A 13,453-nucleotide genomic window follows, 5' to 3' on the forward strand; every position below is an offset into this window, starting at 1 on the left:
TGTAATCTGGAACTACATGGAATAGGAGGTAACCCAGAGTAATGTAAAGAAACAGCATAAACTAGGCTGGAGTGGGGCTTGGTGGCACAGCACTTGCCTAGCATGCAGTAAGGTCCTTAACTGACTGGCGAGCACCACAACAAAGGAAGACATTGACGTGAAGAGGCGGGTATAAATTGGGAAGAAATCATGAAAGGTTTCAGTGATTGGATTTGGGGGATAGGTGTGAAGCTGATGAAATCAACCAGTCCTAACATTAGTGACTAGGCTAAGAGAGACATAAAAAATAGCAGAGTGGTTTTAGAAAGGAGTGTGTCGGGCAGTGGTGGCACATGCCTTTAATTCCAGCACTCAGAAGGCAGAGGCAGACAGATCTCTGTGAGTTAGAGGCCAGCCTAGGCTACAGAGTAAGATCCAGGAAAGGCTTCAAAGCTACACAGAGCACAGAGGAACTCCGTCTCAAAAAAAGAAAGAAAGAAAGAAAGAGAGAGAGAGAGAGAGAGAGAGAGAGAGAGAGAGAGAGAGAGAGAGAGAAAGAAAGAAAGAAAGAAAGAAAGAAAGAAAGAAAGAAAGAAAGAAAGAAAGAAAGAAAGAGTAATAATACTAATATTATAATTGCTATAATCTTTACTAGTCTAGGATACCTCTATCTGGGAAGAATGTTAGGGAATATAAGCATTTAGTCTTAAGGTGCTCAAACTGAAGAACCAAAGCCAATTTTCATCAAGGTCTTATGTGTTTAGATGGAGCTTAAAAGCCACTTGTATTATTATTTCAGTTATCCATGAACTGAGCTAAGGTGGAGAGTCAAGACATCTTAGAAGGCCAAGGAAAGATGTTTCAAAACTTACAATTCAAGCCATGGGATGCATGTCATCACCTAGAGTTGCCTGCACTTGTGAGGTGTGTGTTCAGAAAGATGAGCCTTGGTGCTACAGAACTTCCAGGTCCATAGATAAGTAAGAGTGAGGCAGATGCACTCAGGATCAGAAAGAGGCTTAGTATACATGGACCCCTGTCTTATAAAGAGTGGTCATGCCTTAGAAATTAGAGCACAAACTTGGGCAAACAGATGTCCCCTCTTAGCTGGAACTTCTCATTCTCATGAGAAGACAAAGGTCAAGGGAAAGAAAGGAAGCCTATCAGCACCAAGGACAAGAGAGCTGTCACCCTGCTTTTCCGTAGGTATCATGTCCCATGAGCTGCTCCCTCAGAGGAAGAAGCCATCAATGTCAGGAAGTGGCGGAGGTTTCCGAGTGTTTAAAAGGACAGTGTCTGCAGCGTGACCCTGCTTCAGACTACTTAGAAATAAAAATTGACCAAGAATAACAAGTACTTCCTTACTTTCCTATCTGATGAGTCAGAGTCATTGTCTGGCTTGTAGTTCCTTGTTTAAATTGGGTTATTAAATCACAGTGTAGCTTACTGGGTGTAGACAAATATAAAATGTTTTTTATCATATGTGGACTCCTATGGAAAACTTCCCTAAATGGCACTTGTATCAAAGCACACACACACACACACACACACACACACACACACACACACACACGGGAAAGGAATATGAATTAGTAATAATGGTACTTACTAAAACTTAGTAACTTTTAAAAACATTTTCTCAAAACCACAAATGTTCTACAACATAGTAGGAAGAGAGAGGAATTAGAAAGCACGTGAGTGAATGAAAGACCGTCTGCCCGGACAGAATCTCCACCGTTGTTACATACCCCAGAGCCCCATCTCAGATCTCATTATCTATAACAAAAGGAAGACTGGGGAATGGATTCGGTCACAAGATAATGCCTGTCACTTAGGCTCATTCTAATTCCAAATAGAAACATTTTAGAAGCTACTTTCTGTCTTCAGAATTAGGAGCCCTCCAAATTGTCAACATTCTCTCATATCCCTTTTCAGAGTAAGTGCCTGAATCATACTGAATTACCAGTGGCCATATTCCTGTGATATTCCACTGTGCATGTTAATTGATTTTTATATATTTTCTCCAACTTAATCTGTGTTCTAATGTATTCCAGGGGCCCTTCAGGGAGCAAAGGAAAATTTTTTCTTCTCCTCTCCAGAAAGTATGTCCTAAAGGCAGTACTGCTCAAAGAAAGCTCCGGAGGAAATGTGATATTAACAACCTGTTTTGTTCCTAACTGATGTGTCCGCCTATGAAATGGGATTGGGAAGAAGCATAACATGGGCTTGGTAGAGGCAGGGGAACCTGGAGACTGTTCCTCACCAGTGGTAGCACAGCAACTTGAGTTAGGAATACATGTGAGGGCAAATGAAGATTTATAGGTAATTAGCCTTGTTTTTTAACAAAACCATGCTTCCTTTAGCTCTCTAGTACATTTGCATGGGAGAGAATTAACCACCATGCAAGCATTTTTTTTAAAGTGTGTGTGCACATGCACATGAGCATATACACACATACATGCCTTGACCGTGCCAAGTATAGACTCACCCCTGATATACACCTCCCTGGCAGCAGTGACCTTTAAGAACTCATTTTTCTTCTTTTTTTTTTATTGTATATATTCATACATATGTGCATGCATCCATGTGTGGAAGCCAGAGATCAACCTCATTGTCACTCCTCAAAACCTAACCACCTTGTTTTGAGACAGGGTCTTTCACTGGCCTGGAGTTAGCCAAACAGGCAAGGCTGGCTAACCAGCAAGCCCAAGGGATTCACCTGTCTCCACCTCCCCATGCTGGAAAGACAAGTATACATCATCACCCTCAGGTTTAAAAAACAAAAAAAAAAAAAATAAACCCATGAGTTCCAGGGATCAAACTCAGGTCCTCATGCTTCCAAGGCAAACACTAAACTGACTGAGCTATCTCCCTGGTTTACATTTTTCTTAATGTTTTCATTTTTACCCTATCAACTGCCACAATCTATATACTAAACGAAGAAAAGCAGAGGATTAACTGTTACTTTCTGAATCTCTTTGTAGGTAAGCTAGAAGAAGGATTCAAATATAAGTTTAGCTACAGGTTGCAGACTACTAAGAAGAACACAAAGAAAACAAATAGACCTTTTTATAAAATAAAATTATATTTTAATTTGCTCATCAAGAAGAAACAAACCCTTAGGACATAAATTTACATAACTATCACCATCCCCCATACATAAGCTCTTTCCTACTTCAATGTATATTGATGTGGAGAAGAGGGAAGGCACAGGATACAGATAACAAGATTTGTGAAGACAATAAATGCTAAGTACAATAACACTCGGTGTGCCAGGGAAGAACATGAGTGTGGTCAAGACAACAGTCCAGTTTTTGAAAAGGATTAAGGCAGCAGGTGTGGTGGCATACCCCAGAATCCAAGCACTTTGGATGCAGAGATGGGTGGGTCATAGTTTGAGGCTAGCCTGAACTATGCACTGAGAAGCTGTCTCAACAAGAAAGGGGCAGGGCACTAATAGAAGGATACAAAACAAATACCCTAACATAAGGCAAGAATAAGACACCTGCTACCATGGAAGTATAAGGGGCTGGCCAGCCATACTCTCCAGATTTTGAAATGACTGGCAGTGGCAGTGTCTGTGATGGAACTTAAGACGGATGAATGGATGGGGCTGATAAAGGCAGGAAAGGCTAACCAAGAGACAATGGAAGGTAACAATGTGGGCCAAGGAACAGAGACAGGAAAGGAACGAACACGTGTGGAGAACAGATTAGAAACTGGAGCCACAGAGTGAAAACCCATCAGTGCAACCAGACTCTGTTCTCCCCGATTCCTACCTTGGCCTAAGACAGGGTCTCACTCTGTAGTCCAAGCTGACTTGAACTCATGACAACCCTCCATCCTTCGTCTCCCAAGTGCTAGGATTACAGGCATGAGTCACCAATGAGGCTCAGGGTAGTATTCTTAATATAGCAAACAATAGGGAACCATGGCACATTCTGAGCAGAATGACTTGATTTAGATGACCAAGGGGACCCATAAGAACAACAGTAGAAAGGATCAATAGAAACAACCAATTGGTCTTGTTTTCCAGAAGTCAGGGTGTCACAGCAATGGGGTGGGGGTACACAAATGAAAATAATAGACTACAGATGGAATCCATTCAAGCATTACAAGTGAAAAGATTAAAAGAGAAAGAAGAGCCCAAGATAACTAACACCTTGGGCTCTGAGGGCTTTTTTCTCCTTGGATCCAAAGCCCTTTCTTCAGAGAAACTGTCCAAACACACGGGCATGCTGAACACTGTTGTACTTTGCTTTTCTACTGTTGTACCACACACACACACACACACACACACACACACACACACACACACACCACCCCCTCCACCTATTTGTTTCAAGATAATCATTACAAGTTGTAGTCGTTTTAATTACTTTGTGTGTATAGGTGTTTTGCCTTCATGTATGCCTGTGCATCACATATGTGAAGTACTTTTGAAGGACAGAAGAGGACATTAGATCCCTGAAACAAGGTTAGATGGTTGTGAGCGGCCATGTGGATGCTATGGACTAACTCTGGTCCTCTTAGAGAAGCCAGTATACTTAACCACTGAGCTACTGCTGCAGTCCCTCAGCTGTAATCTTCTTAATATGTGTTTGCTTGTTATATTTTTATTGCCCAGGCAGAAAATGAGCTCCTCAGAAGTCAAACTTCTGTCTCCAAAGCCATGCTTGATGTATATAAACATATCTTCAAAATGTTTTGTAATAATTGGCCCACAGAGAGAAAGTCAGACATACAAGAAACTTCACATAGAAATATCAGGAGGCAGACTGGAATAGTGATTAAAATAGCTAACACTCTGTGGTTCAGTTTCCCCATGAATAAATTAGAGCTATTAGTACCAAGATGTCACACACAGGATCACTTTGAAAATGAATAAGTCTATATATACAGTGCTTGAAACACTGCCTGGTACATAGAAATAGCTCAAATGGTATATATTATTTACTACTGGGATTATTTGTAGGGGGATGGAGATGGGAAGGAGAAAATTAAACTGGGCACAGAAGAGTTGATGTGAGAGACCATCTGGAAAGGGTTTGACAATGGCCTAAAAGCAGGCCAGGGGGAAACCGTGGGAGTAAGTGTATGAGTGTCTTCCTGTAGCAGCTAGAAGGGACTAAAAGCAGACAGATAGATGAGAGAGGTCAAAGGGTTGGAGCAAATGCAAGCTCTGGTCTGATTTCTGTGGTTTTTAACTCCCTTTCAGGCACACCCAAATTCCTCTTGGAAATCTTTCTTGCCATTCCTTTCCCCTCTATTCCTCTTATAATCATATAGAAATGAGGGAGAAAAGGACACATTTTTTTCTCTCTTTTTTATCCTTGTCCCAGCCATAAACAGAAGGCAAGGACGTAAAATACAGAAGAAAAGATACAAAGCAGCCATGGATGCACAATAAAGGCGAAACAAGTGTGGCTATGTCTACCCAGGTCAGTGCCACGATACTAATGGTCCTCAGAGTGCCCAGGCTCCAATGCTATCACATACTGCCTGTCAGCCAAAACAAAGCAAAATTTTGTTATACCTCTTTAAGTAGATTATTAAATGATTCAGATTCATTATAATTTGAAAAATATAGAGAAGTAGAAAGTACAAAATGAGATATCACCTATTGCTGATTTTTCCAGCACTGCTAAAATTACCCTTCACTCTCTGCACAATTGGTTATAAACATACTTGCAAACCTATTGGACCCTGTCAAGTAATGGTGTGGCTCTCTCAGTATCATCCCATTACTGCTCCCTGAGTTGGGGTGGGTTTGCTCTTTGCTTCTAAGTCTCCCTTTTTCCTCCCAACTCCTGCCTTAAAATGCCATCATCGAGCTAGACAATCTTGCCAGCCCTACTTGCACAATCACTAGTGACCCTGCTCACTTCCCCTCTTCCATGACAAGTCACCTCCTTGCTTACTACCATTCCACATAACACCTTTGAAAGGTTTTTCATTTATCTTGTTGCATTTTCTTCCATCTTCCAATCATTTTGTCTTCTACTTGTTCACTACCTCTTCTTCGAGTCCTAGATCTTGTCATTCCCAGTCACACCAATCTCGCAGTACTCTGAGTGTCAGGCATTCAACTTTCCTCTTTCATTACAGTTCACTATTTCTATCATGAGTCCCTAAACCCTTCAACCTCACTACTGTCCTTTACCCCACTCGTTCCCACGCCCCTGCTTACATGGCTTAATTCCCATGGCCAATGACTGTAATCATGCCATGAAATGGTCTTCTATGGCCATGCCCCACTTAGTTATCTAGGCTGGCCAGATAATCAAGTGATCCTCCTGCCCCTGCCACCTGAGTAACAGAAAATGCAAGCACACTTCCCCATACCCAGCTACGAAGAGCAGCTATAAGAAAACACCTCCACTAACTCCTCTGTTCTTTTCCATCCATGACTTGACAGCTTATCTGCATACTAAAACAGGTTCAAATATGTTTCCTGCTCCACCTTTCTTCTGAACTCCTGACTCAAGTTGCAAGTCTAGGAACAAGTTCTTTATCTCCTCCCATTCCCAAACTTATTCTTCCCAAAGCTTTCCCCATCTTAGTAAATGGTAATTCATCTTCCAATCTGTTCGGGTCAAGAAACCATGAAACCATCAATTTCCACTATTTCTCACCCCACATCTAATTCATCAACTATACCTCCCAACTGTATCTTCACAGAAATTCCTGAACTTGAACACTTCTCACACTTCCACTACTACTCTACTAATTCAAGTCAACACTGTAATCTGAATTTTTTTTCAGTAGCCTACTCTTCCTGCTCCACCCGGTTCCCCTCCATAGTCCATTCTTAACACAATAGCAGATCACATCTGTTAAAACATTAGTTAGAACATGTCACTCAGGCTGTAGAGATGGCTCAGTGGTTAAGAGCACTGACTGTTCTTCCAGAGGACTTGGGTTCAAGTCCCAGCACCCACATGGCAGCTCACAATTGTCTCTAACATCCTCACACAGGCATACATGCAGGCAAAATACCAAAGCAAATGAAATATAAGTAAATAAATTAATTTTAAAAAGAATATGTCACTCTTCTGCTACTGATACTCAAAAGGCTTCTCACCTAACTCTTAATAAAGACTCAATTCTTTAAGGTCCTCATGTAGTCTGTCCCCTTTTCTACCTTCCTACCCTGACCCCTACTTCTCCTTCCTTTGCACATGGACCCTAGCCACACTGGCCCTAGAATTGTTCTCACCAGACCCACACTTATCCCTGATTTTGTATACTTGTTCCTCCCTGTGCCTAGAATACTGTACAGAAAGTTCTTCTCCCAGTCACTAGGAAAGTGCCTAGAATAAAACAGGCACCCCCAAAATAATAGATAAATTTGAAGACACGTTTGCTGTGGTTTGGGTATAGTTTGTCCCCTCCAAGGATTTATATGCTGGAAGTTGGGCCATGAGCAAAGATGTTGGTAGTTGGTGAAATCTCTGAGGTGGAGCCTAGTGGGAGGTAATTAGGTCATTTGGGGCACTCCCCTCTTAGAGATTAACTCATGAAATGAGTTTTCCTATGACTTGTTATAAAATAATGGGCTGCCTCCTCTGTATTCTCTGGCTCATCATATATCTCCTATTAGTTCCTGACAGAATATGATGCAGCCACCAAAGTCAGTGGCATACTACAGCTTAAACTGTCATACTCAACACAGTTCTATTATTTATAAAGAACTCCCCTTCAGATACTTTGGTATAGCAGTGGGAAATGGATTAATGCAATAATGTACACTCATTTTTTTGTTTTCATTTATCATTAATGCATGAACATTTTCCTTCATTGTCAGATGTGCATGCCTTAAGACCCTAATTTTTAAGAGCTGATAAGACCCAATTTTACAAATACACCACAAACTAGTTACAATTTCAACTTGAAAAACTAGTTGGTTTACATATGGGATAAACTGGGTGTGTCTTCCTTTGATTTTTCTAAATTTCAAAAGTGTCACTTCTAAAATAAACACTGAAGTGTTCTGTGTCTAAATCCCATAGAGCACAAAATGGGCTAACAGTGAAACCTTAAAGTGAGTTTGTATCTAGTTATGTTTTAATATTAGCTGATAAAACATCAGACATTCAGCAAATAGAAAGAATTACTATTTTAGTCATCTTATTAATAAAAGATCATTCTAACAACCTCCATTACCAAATTTTCCCTCCACAATTTGCCAAAACTCAAACTAGTATAGAAAAAAAAAAATAACCAGAAATGGTTTGGTATTTCTTTTTATATGCCTACATGAGAGAAAATCATTTCAAGAAAAAAAAAAAAAAACATTAATTCCTATGCTACAAGTTTATTAGCTTATAAAACAAGGGTTTTATACAATTTATACAGGATATTTTCCTATTTCAGACCTCAGGGCTACCTTGGGATCCACTAATAAGTGTGACCACCATCCCCCCGCCCCAGCAGCTTCAATTCTAGATAGACAAGTTATGTAACCTTTAAGTTAAATGTGATATTGTTCAGTAGGAAGAATGTGTTTCTCTCTTTTAATGTCTGACAAATTCCGTTTTAAAAATGTAGAAAAAAAAAGACATTAGAAAAAGAATAAAACATCGGTACAAGAATTAAAAATTAGGGATGGATAGATGGCTCAGCAGTTAAGGGCACTGACTGCTTTCCCAAAGGACTGGGGTTCAAATCCCAGCACCCACATGGCAGCTAACAACTGTCTGTAACTCCAAGATCTGACACTCACACAGACTTACCTGCAGACAAAACACCAATGTACATAAAATAAAAGTAAATAAATTTTTTAAAAAAACAAAAAAATTAAAAATCACTTGTAAAATAAATATTATCATGGTAAAAATTGTGATATTTGAATAAACTTATGTGCATAAATTATTTAAAAATACTATAAAATGTATGGTGTTTTCCCATCATTTGTTTTGATTGGAGTGCTTTTATACATTTTATTTCCACATACTTCCACTTTATTTTTCAAAGGTCAGGATCTTTAATGTAGTGTTTCTCATGAGTGCTTCCTCATACCTCACAATGATCTGCTCATAGGCCACCCTTCCAGGAAGGAGCACCCCTCAGACAGAATGGACCTCTGTTTTCCTGTGTCTCCCTTTACCTGAGTGGCACACCATATGTGTTATCATTCAGAGATTTTTTTTTTCATTAATTAAAATGTCCTTGTGGAGTTTAAAAAAAAAAAAATGCAACAGAAAATGTTCAAAGAGATGTTAATGTTTTCCAGAATAACAATTTTAGCTATAAGCAATTATTAAATATATTATTCTGAATGGAAAGAAGTAAATTAAAGCATTAAGCAACAGAAAGATAAAAATAATTATTACTTAGTATTTACTGACTGCCCAGTGATTTACAATGTGCTAGATAGGCACTTTGCACATATCAGCACATTTCATAACAAATCTGTGAGATGTGTAGTATAATTATTACCATTTTGCTAACTGTATAATAGGGGCTACCTCCAATCAATTCATCAATTTACTAAGATAGGGCAAAAACAGAATTCATTCTCAAAGCTGTTTGTCTCTAGAGCCTATGCTCTTAATTATTACCATACTTAACTTCCACCCAGGCCCCCACCCTCCACCATGTAGATCAAAGCCAATCCATCACATCTAAGAGGCCAGCTCCATGACCTCCAAGGTTCCATCCAGAAATGACTCCATCATCAAACACAGTGACAGTTAAGAATTCATACAATACTAGTTATATTCCAGGCCTAAGGGAAAGTCAGCAATAGAAACCAATGAGGGGAAAGAAGAGGGAAAAGATAATTATCAATTTCTTCTTCTACGCAGCTCCTTACGGCTGCATTTTAGTGGACATCAGGCAAAAGTTAGAAAGGGGAACCCAAACAGGAACAGAAAGCAGAACTGAAAAATGTACATATCAAAATACCCCAGCCCACTGATGCGCTCACCCCACAACTAAGGAAGGAGATGTGGAAGGCCTGCAGGAGTGGCATTGAGGCCCACACTGGAACAAGACCCAGTGGTTAAGAATAACTGGGTGCAGAAGACCAGCAGTTTTCAGAAGAGGCATAATCAGAGCACTCCCGAGTTAGGCCAATCTGAAAGGTATAATCAGCCCAATGGCTGAGCAATGCGATGAATAACGAGACAGATAACGTACTCAAGCAGAAATAAGAAGAGATAAGAAATTCAGGGAGATAAAAGCAAAGGCTGGAGAAAGCTCTCCTGGGCCCAGGTAGAATTAAGAAACCTGGCAGAAAGAAGCTGTTCCTTGTGTTGGGATCACGGTGACCTTTGATTCTATTCCTATTTAAACATCTGCCTTGCTGGCTAAGACATCTGTTGCCACCCATAGCTAGAATGACATGTTGTCTTAGAGCTTTGTTCTACTTTTAAGAATACACTTCTATTAAGAAGGCGTAAGCAGGGGGGCGGTAGGCAGATGGTGGCTGTCAGTAAAGAACCTGAGGTCTGACTCTCCCCCATAGCCACACTCGCTAAAAAACTGGGCATGGCTTTGGCCTATAATCCTAGAGCTGGGGAGACCGAAACAAGAGAGTCTCTAGAGCTCATTGGCTAGCTAGCCTGAATTCAGTGAGAAACCTTGCCTCAAAAAGTAGATGGGGAGCACTTAAGGAAGAAAACCCTCTGCAAACATCCACACATATATGCATGTGCACCTGTATACATATCCACATACCCACACTAACATGTACACACACACACACACACACACACACACACACACACACACACAAACACACACAAAAGTACAAATAGGGTGGAGATGTAGTTCAGTTGGTGCTTGCCTAGCATGCCCAAGCCCTGGGTTTAATTCCCAGCACCACATAAACCAGACATGGTAGTGAAAGTGTTTAAAGTATAAACTCTGTACAAGCCTAGAGTATGAAGTTTTACTGAGTAAAGCCAAACATACTTGCCAACTACTGAAAATATAAGTCTTAAATTATCTTAAACAATGGAGGGGATGGGGGAACAGCTCAGTGAGAGCACTTGTGTGAGCATAAGGACCTGAGTTCAGATCAAAGCACCCACATAAAAAGTCAGCCATGGCCTCACACTTGCCTGCAACCCCAATGGGTGAAGACGGGATCATTGGGACTAACTGCCGGCCAAGCTTCCAGGTTCAATAAGAGAACCCGTCTCAAGGGAATGAGGCAGAGGGATAGTGCACAACACCTGACTCCTCCTCCCCGATTCATATGTGCACTAACTAGTGAAACACACACACACACACACACACACACACACACACACACACACACACACACGGAAAAAAGACAAAGGAAAATAAATTAGCATCATTCTATCCCTCTACCCTTTCATTACCCTGACACAATATTCCCAGAGAGATTTTAGAAACCATGTTCTTAAACTTCTTCCTCTAACTTCACTGTTAATAACTGGATGTTGTAAAGAGTTATATATGTGTACCAAAAAAAAATTTCAAAAAGCTCCAGTACAAAGATTAGGGATAGTTCCGTGGTGAAAGGCCCTGAGTTCAATTTTGTTTTTTACAATAAACAAAGAAAAGGGTGTTTATTTTTAAATCCCAGTATAAAGAAAGCAGATAGAAACAGAACACCTCAAGTGTGGGGGGCCAGGGAGAGAGGAAGTCCTAGGGTTCCTAAAACAGCCTTCATTTCAGCTAGACCCAACTAGCCTCCGTAGCAGCTGGCTCCACTAAAAGGTTTTCCTAGGTAAAGTATAAAATGCAGTGGGGCTGACTTCAGCTTCTCAACTACAAATAAGGAAACTATCATAGGAGATGAAAGGAGCCAAAAGACTTCTGCTACCTCTGTTAAAATGGAAATATTGTCTCTGTGTGATAAACCCACACTTAAATTTCTAGGGTTTTTTAAAACTTCAAAAATAAATTGTTCTACAACCCCAATGCGATCCCTCTTCGCCAAATTCCTATTCAAAATTCACATTAGTAACCATGCATCCATAACTGCCAACCTAGGACAGCTACTCCGATAGAGCTATGTTACCTGCGCTCATTTAACCATCACTACGGCTTTCGGGAAGTCAAGAAAGGTGGCTCAGAAACTAACTGTAACCTGGCCAAGATTACAAAATTAGGCCGGGATCTTGCTGTGATTTCTAAAGCCAAGCTCAAACTCTTGCACCCTTTCTAATCTCAGTGCCTTGCCCATTCATGCCTACGACTCCTAGAAATACAGGCTTGTAAGTGTTCCTTGTCATTTCAGAGCACACAGGTACTTTTCCATTCAGTCCAAGAGGGCAATGCCTCATGCTACAGCCAAGTAGAAAGGCATTGGAGCCGCTTAAAACTGTGAACTCAAGTTAGAGACCTGATCCTTGCACTCACCTCAGATCTGAATACAGACCTTCAACCTCTAAAGGGAACATTTCAGCTGAGAAGCGCAGTTTAGTGAAGAAAGCAAGCTGGCGCTTTATAGTACCAGTATTATATAACAGGTACATTAGAATTCATGCTGAGAGAACTAGCAGTCACGGTTAGTATCCATACATTAGAATTCGGGTTCAGAGACCTGGGGTCAAAGTTGTTCTCCATAATTTGGTTTTGGCCAAGGTAAAAAAAAAAAAAAAAAAAAAGTTAAGATTGAGGCATCCTCTGAGAGTTGGTTGTGAAGTGTTAAAAATATGTATCCCGGGAGGAATAAATTTCTCTTGGTCTTTGTTGGGGAACATGGGAATAGTTTTATTGATAAATTTTAAAGTGGGTCTTAAGGCCACCCTCCAGAAAATGTGAACTAAAACCAAAGCAAGTCCTAAGTATTAGAGTTAGAATTTGAAGTGGGAGGCGGTGCTCCATCCAGCTTTACTAGCCAAGCAAGGTTTGGGCGGTTGGTACCTGGGACTTGGAATCCCTACTTCCCAGCCTCCGCTTACCTTCTGTTCAAAGTAAAGAACTGAGTAGCTATAGGCTACAGCAGGGTCGGGTGTGGGGCTGGTTGGCAAGCTCAGGCTGATCGGGGTCTCTGATCTAGACCGGATCGTCGTGGCGGCCCCGAGTGATAGGAAAGGCAGGAGCAGGAGAGCCCGGCAGCCCATGGCTCGGGCTGGCAGCCACAGTCTGGGCAGCTAGAGAAAGAGGGCCACCGACAGAAGCGCGCAGCCTAAGCCCGGCCCAGCTCGTAGCTCCGCCCACTGCGGACTAGCTCCTCCCCGCGGGAAACCCGAAGCCTGGCAGCTCCTGGCCGCACAGGCATCGCCTCTGCCACCCTTAGCCACACGCCCTCCCCCTCCTCCCCGCCTGCCTCCACTGCGGTCACCGTCTACGTCGGCCTTTATCCCGTAGGGCTTTGCCCCATCCTTGTCTATGGCTCCCCAAACCCTATCGCTACTCTAGGTCACGCCATATTCCTGCCTTTATCGTCACCATCACAGTATCCCCGCAACCTCAGCCCCACTGCAACAACCCCGCTCTCGGCAAATCCTACATAATGGCGAAAGAGAGGGGAGGGGGGAGGGGAGGGGAG

At 41.5% G+C, this 13,453-nt stretch overlaps 1 protein-coding gene across 1 annotated transcript in view; it reads right to left on the bottom strand.

Annotated features, from left to right (window-relative positions):
- LOC114695946 (lysosomal Pro-X carboxypeptidase) overlaps positions 1–13,150 on the bottom strand; it is a 52,275-nt gene extending 39,125 nt beyond the window's left edge. Inside the window, exon 1 of the mRNA XM_028873470.2 lies at positions 12,864–13,150. Coding sequence (XP_028729303.1) covers positions 12,864–13,025 — 162 coding nt within the window. The 5' untranslated portion in view covers positions 13,026–13,150. The remainder of the gene's footprint in view (positions 1–12,863) is intronic.
- Positions 13,151–13,453: the final 303 nt, after the last annotated feature.

The sequence above is a fragment of the Peromyscus leucopus genome, chromosome 1, assembly GCF_004664715.2.
Source record: "Peromyscus leucopus breed LL Stock chromosome 1, UCI_PerLeu_2.1, whole genome shotgun sequence".
In the NCBI taxonomy this organism is placed as follows: domain Eukaryota; kingdom Metazoa; phylum Chordata; class Mammalia; order Rodentia; family Cricetidae; genus Peromyscus; species Peromyscus leucopus.